Here is a 6,875-nt window from a genome sequence, read left to right as displayed (position 1 = left end):
TATCAGTTTGGAAGGGCATCAACGTGGGTGGGGGGGGGTGCTGTTTCGGTTGTGAAATATAAAAACAAAGGGGGTGAAGATGCTCTTCTGCAACATAACCTAGAAGTATTTTATGCTTTTTCTTTTGATAAAATATACATTTGATAGATTCACATGTTATAAAAATGAATGTCTCCAATTAAACTGCTCATTTCATACCATTAATGTAAGATGTATTTGTTTTCTAATGAGATATTAAAATTCTTATTATTTCAGAGTTGCAAAATATATGTCGGAAACTCTTCTATTTGTCCTTCAGCAGCTTTCAGTGTGAAAGAACTCTGTGGTTGTGTAGGAGTGGACAAACTTTTTTTGCAATACTGGATTTTGCATTCATTTTTCGATTGATGATGAATTGCTCATTGTATACATGGTGCGTGTCATATCTCCGAAAACGCAATACTGTGCTTGAAATATGAAAATGTGTGTTTTCCAGCACTCCCATATGTGTCAGATGAAGACTATGCCGTTTTTTAAATTATGATTATGACATGGCAACAGAAGACGGGGACTTTTTACTACGAAAGCCAATCAGAATATTTTCATAAGATGATTCCTGCTGGCATCTCAAACCTGATTCTGCTGATCACTGATTACAACACCACACCGGGTGCCTGTATGAGTCATTATCTAAACATGTTAGTAACCTATAAAGCGGAAGCTAACATCCTCTATTCAGCTGAATTAGTTACCTGGTACTGAGGGGAAAATCCCTCATGACACATGCACGTTTGCAGGCATTTTTTTTTTTTTTTTTTTTTCAGGAACAAGGAAATGGGAATTGAGAGCTTACCAAGTGATCTGACAGTGATTTTGTTCCACGAATTGAAAGAGCAAAAAGCTACTCATGTTCCATTTTTAAAATGGCATTATTTTCCCATGGCTTGTTATCTGATGAGGAAAAGTAAACCTGTGGTGTCATAAGAGAAACCGCTAAAGTTTATCTGATGGTTTTCACACACAGTAGTTAGTACAGAGTTCCAATTTTGACTTCTCAGTTTGGGTTATACAGAAATTGTGTCCATAGCAGGCAAACGGATGCTCCTAATATAGAATCACAACACTTTAAATGACAAAAACAGGAACCAGGGAGGACATTACACAGACAATTTAATATACAGTGTTTACCAAATGTATATTTATATATAACCCCTTTTCCTTGATTATTGATGTAGATGGTGCATTAACTCATGTCTATGTTGACATATCCATCTATGTGTGTGTAGCAAGTATATACACCAGATGCAAGAACACCTGCACAATAGACCATACATTTGATGCAATATAATACAGTACTCCGGCAACTCCAGTGTAGTTTTTGAGGCAGTAGTTATTGGTGGTTTTCTATTGAATTGCATTTATATTGTGAGGTGTTCCCTGAAAAAAAGGAACGTGAACACCATATTGTGTAATCCAATGCAACATTAATTCACCAGCTTCCTGACACAGTTGGGGCCAGTGGTGAATTTTTACATAATGTGATAAAAAAAAAAGTAGTGTTCACAGTGCACTGCATGGCATGTTATAAATGCAAATAATACCATTGTGCTATTCTTTACACCTGTCAGCGATGACACAAAATGATGATGATAAGAAAGTGTCCAAATCTCGTGTACTGCTCTCTATTGAGTAAATACTGAGCGTTTATTATATAGGAAGTAGTGAATGAATGCAGGAGGGAGTGATTTGGGACACAGCCAGGGAATTCTTACAGGAGACATTTTGACATGTCACAGTAGGAGAAGCACAGGTGTAGATAATAAAATTAATGATGGCTGAAATCCATTTAGCTGTTTCAGTTTCAGGGTCCTGGTGTTGTAGATTCTGGTGCACTGGCACACTGTCATGACGTGCTGGGACACTTGAATAGAACAGAGCAATTGTTGGTTGGTAACACCTGTGCTTCTCCTACTATGCCAAGTCAAAATGTGTGCTGTGAAAATTATTATTGAATATAATTATTAACTAGAGATATTATATAAAGAGATTTATTACACCTGTGCAGCTATTACTTACTTACTTAGGCCTTAGGCCATCAACAAAGGCCCTCCATCCTCTCCAGTCTTGTGCCATTCGATCAAGTTGTTGCCATGACAGCCCCTCAACTTTAATTTCCTGTTCTGTGCTTCTTCTCCAGGTGTTTACCCTGCCTAAGAGCCAGAACGTGGCCTCCGATCCTCAGGCAAGGCCCTCTTGGCTGTTCCACAGTCCAGACTAAAGGTGACTATAAGAAATTGCTTTTTTCTTTTAAATCCCTTCTAAAAAAGACTTTTATGTGAATCACTATACACAGATGTTTGGTAGTTTTGGAGCCACTGAGCGGTCTTTGTGTTTTTTGTAAATTTCGGTCTGTTTTAAATGTTTGTTTGTTTGTTTGGTTTTATCTCTTCTATGACCCTTTATTCCTATTTTTATTAATACTGTTATTGTTTAATCCCTTTTTTAAATTTAATTGTAATTTTACATCACTATCTCCCTGGGTTTTATTGTATGCAAAGCACTTTGTAAACATTGCTTTAGGAAAAGTGCTATATAATTAAAGTTTATTATTTTTATATTGCCATGGAAACGAAGCAGGCCTCTCGTTCACACCGGATGGAGTTCCTATTCCCGCAGTTCAACGTCCGGGTGGAAATACTGTGCATGAAGTGAAATCTGCTTGCTAAATTCGTTTGGACGAACTTCACCTTGTAAAAATGTCCCGAGGCTCAAGTGCAGGGTTTGATCGACACATTACCATCTTCTCTCCTGAAGGAAGACTCTATCAAGTCGGTCAGTACGGAGGTTTTGTTCAGACAAACAGCCGGCTCGCAGGATGACTAGCTAAGCTAAATGCTCTGTCATGGTTCGCTTAGCTTGGCGTCTAGCTGATGAATAATAACCCGCCAAAGCGAAAGTAGTATTATATAAAACCACGAAAGAGTCGTTTGGGATGTCGGAGTTGTTATTTTATATATACTTTGCTGATGCTACAAAGAATAAAACAGCGCGAATCAAACTGGCAAGCTAGCTGATAGGCTAGCTAGCATTGTTAGCATTGCAGTCAACCAAGCTGATTCATTGCTCTACTGTTGAGTCCATTGTTACGGTTTAGGAAAGTTAGTTTAATGTGTTTTATTGATTAAACTGTCTGTATATTGACATCATTTTATAGCAATGATAACAGTGTCATAGTTTTCTTAAGATACGTACGGCAAGCGGTAAATTGGATTAAAGGGAAAATCCACCCAAAAAAACATAGTAATCAGACATGTTGCATTTATATTTCACACTTAAGTTTTAGTTTGTCACTTTGAACCATTCAGCTCTTAAGCTGAACTTGACATGAACAGGATTTGTTGATGTAATCAAAGACTAATCCTGAAGGTGCTCCACAGACAATAAACAATAGAAACATTTCAGTTTAATCTATTACAGGGACATTTACTGATTAATAGTCATACGCTCTGCACATAACACTCATTTGCATCTAACATGTCAAACAGAAGTTATTTATTAGTTAGTTGTACCCACAGAATCATGCAATAGTTCAATGTCAGTAGGCTAATCAGATGTCACAGGATTTGCTGAGGCAGCTGCTGTCTGTGTTTGTACATACTGACTGTACTCTCAGTTCTAAAGAACATAGTGTATCTGTTGAAGGGATGCTTTTTCTTGCCAAATGAATATAAATAGACACACTCTTGTCTCCCACTTGCAGAATATGCTTTCAAGGCCATAAACCAAGGTGGACTCACATCAGTAGCAGTCAGAGGGAAGGACTGTGCAGTTGTTGTAACACAGAAAAAAGTACCGGTGAGTTGATATCAAGTCTTTGTTTTCATACTGCGGTGAAAGTGAGAGATCTTAACTCACGCGGAGGTGAATATAAGGTGCATCCTCCTGCACCGATGACACTTGCTCCTCTTTCCCCACATGCAGCAACACCTACGTCCCATTATTATACATTTTTATTGTGGGAAGATATGACTGTAGTAGTTACTGACTACTGCACTGCAATGTGTAAAATGCATTGCAGTGCATCTTAATCACATTAATTCAGGTAGATAGTGTTTAAATAAGTTGATTATTTATTTGGCCTGTAAATTGGTTGATGACAAGTGATAATTTAAATTGTTTACTTGGTCTAGCCAGTAGTCAAAATACTTGTAGTGTCAGTTTACAATGGATTAACATTTTACATAAACCAAGCAACAGTAATTATTTTTACGATTAAACCCATGTTATTGCTTATGGGTGTGTTATTGTTACTCCAAATCCAAAAATTCACTTTTGTATATGTTGGAGTTAAAATTGCATTTTTAAAAGTTCCTCTCTTTTTTTTCTCCTTGAAACAGGACAAGCTTCTGGATGCTGCCACAGTGACCCACCTTTTCAGAATAACAGATAATATTGGATGCGTAATGTCTGGGATGACAGGTAAAAAAATAAAAAGAACGAATGTGGTTTTACAAAAACATATCCAGGAATCCAGAAACACAATTGATCTTTGTTTATTTTGAATGGAAAATATAATGCACCAACACTGTTAATAGAGGGTGCATAATGAGCAGCTTGTTTTCATTTTCTTCACAGTTTTCTCTTTTCAGTACACGAGAACAACAATTTGGAGGAAAACTGGTCTAAACCAAACTACTCCTTTCAAAAAAAATTCTAGTTATTTTTCAAATAGAATTGGTCAATTTGAAAGTGATGAACCATACCGTTCTCCTCAGTCACAGCATTTACTCTAGCTGATGGTTCCTCTTTCCATACACCTGTCAATTTTACCATAAGAACAGTGCTATCTGTGGATATCATGTACAGTAAACACTGGATGGAAAAATGAATATACCAGTATGACAATAATTGATGCTTTGAAACAAATAGCCACCTCCTCGTCTTCAACACGCTCCGATCTCTCCCACAGCTGACAGCAGGTCCCAAGTTCAGCGAGCTCGCTACGAGGCGGCCAACTGGCAGTACAAGTACGGTTACGAGATTCCAGTGGACATGCTGTGTAAGAGAATTGCTGATATTTCACAAGTCTACACGCAGAATGCTGAGATGCGACCACTTGGCTGCTGTAAGTATAGATTTATTGATTATAATCCATCTTCAGGGGATCTCATTCTTCACCTGATACACATCATTGAAATTCACACTGCCTAATGACAAAATATGAACTTTTTTTTTCTTTTTACATTTAAAATATTTACAATTCAGTGTGTTATGATAGTCCTGAGATGTTATCCTGCTCTTATTAAAGTTGGATTTCATCTTTAAAGTCTTTGTCTTTTCACATTAGACAAATCCATCGGTGTTCAAGAGCAGCCAGTCTTCAATATCTCCCCCTTAGGTTGTCAGAACATATACTAAAAAAAGATAAAAGATTCAGCAACAGATTTGTTAGCGTCAGAGCTTAGTGAATCATTTTCTTTTCCAAATAATTTTCACGCTCTAATTTTCACTCTCATACACAGCAAAACACACCCACTGAGCCTGAAAGGATCTGCATTTAATCAGGTTTATTATAGCCGATAACGAGCTATTCAAATATTCCTGGATCATCTCGGGACATCTCTACTAAGCACAAACACTAAAGTAAAATGTCAACGTCATTGTCCTCTCCACTAACCCCGTCACCCGCAGGTATGATAGTGATTGGCATAGACGAGGAGCACGGCCCCCAGGTGTACAAATGCGACCCGGCAGGCTACTACTGTGGCTTCAAGGCCACCGCCGCCGGAGTGAAGCAGACAGAAGCCACCAGCTTCCTGGAGAAGAAAGTGAAAAAGAAACTGGATTGGACTTTCGAACAAACTGTTGAGGTATAAAATCTCTAGCAGAACCTCCATGTTGCTGACATAGCACAGGTCTGATAAGGAAGAAACACGAATGTGAAAATAACCTCAGTGAGTTGCAGTGGCTTCTAATCAGAGTCAAGATCTTTATTGTCATTGCGCTGGCATAACGAAATTGCTATTGCGTCATCCTCGAACGGTAAATTTGTGTTTAAGACTTTACACATATTAACCTGACCCATTTTTATAAAGAATAGATAAGACAGAAGTATAAAAATATACTTACCATAAATGAGAAAATCATTATTATCCGGTAAAATGAAAATAATGCACCTGATGTTATCTCCCTCCTACCTCCCCTTTTTTCCTTTCCTTTTTCTCCCCTTCAGACGGCAATCTCTTGTCTTTCAACTGTTCTTTCCATTGACTTCAAACCCTCTGAGCTGGAGGTGGGCGTTGTAACAACGCAGGACGCCAAGTTCAGGTAAATGTATGATAATTTGGTAAACACCAATTTAGTTGGAATTGCCATTGTAAAATGAGAACAGCAGGTCGTTGTGTCACTTTAATTACTATGAGTCAGTTACTGCGGCTCACATTCAGCGTGGTGTTTGTTTGATTTCTCAAAGGAAACACTTAGCAAACATTCAGACCCTGAACAACCAGTGAGGTGTCAATGACACTGATTTGGTTTCACTCTGATATTTCATACTGTATGTTAAAGTACGTAGTTCTCAGGTATGAGAATCATCGTCCATCTCTATGTCTCCATTCTCCAGGATTCTGACAGAGACCGAAGTGGACACCCACCTGATGTCCTTGGCAGAGCGGGACTGAGCGAGCAGAGACTTGTCACCCGTTGGATCAAGTTAGAGCATGATGGGATATGCAGTTCCCAGATGGAGACTGGTGTTATCTTTGTTTGCTGTACATTTACCCCCCACTGTTTCATTCAACAATAATAAAAAAAAAAGTTTTTGGAGTAAAATAGCAATTGTTCTTGATGCCTTTTTCCTCTTTTACGGTGATGATTATGATCAATTTTGCAAGCAA

The 6,875-nt window shown here is 38.1% G+C and overlaps 1 protein-coding gene across 2 annotated transcripts; it reads left to right on the top strand.

Moving 5' to 3' along the window:
- Positions 1 to 2,236: 2,236 nt before the first annotated feature.
- LOC122965640 (proteasome subunit alpha type-6) lies at positions 2,237 to 6,812 on the top strand. 2 transcript variants are annotated; one of them, XM_044329796.1, is made up of 7 exons: positions 2,237 to 2,259; positions 3,740 to 3,834; positions 4,377 to 4,458; positions 4,949 to 5,104; positions 5,671 to 5,849; positions 6,212 to 6,306; positions 6,602 to 6,812. In XM_044329796.1, the coding sequence occupies exons 3-7, from the start codon at positions 4,443 to 4,445 to the stop codon at positions 6,657 to 6,659; spliced, it is 504 nt and encodes a 167-aa protein (XP_044185731.1). In that variant the 5' UTR covers positions 2,237 to 2,259; positions 3,740 to 3,834; positions 4,377 to 4,442; the 3' UTR covers positions 6,660 to 6,812. The 2 variants fall into 2 exon arrangements, with proteins under 2 accessions (XP_044185731.1, XP_044185729.1); XM_044329794.1 differs by lacking the exon at positions 2,237 to 2,259 and adding an exon at positions 2,627 to 2,811.
- The last annotated feature ends 63 nt before the right edge of the window (positions 6,813 to 6,875 follow it).

This window comes from Thunnus albacares, chromosome 16 (genome assembly GCF_914725855.1).
Source record: "Thunnus albacares chromosome 16, fThuAlb1.1, whole genome shotgun sequence".
Taxonomy (NCBI): domain Eukaryota; kingdom Metazoa; phylum Chordata; class Actinopteri; order Scombriformes; family Scombridae; genus Thunnus; species Thunnus albacares.
Note: the sequence above shows the minus strand (reverse complement) of the source record. Positions and strands in the feature narration are given on the sequence as shown.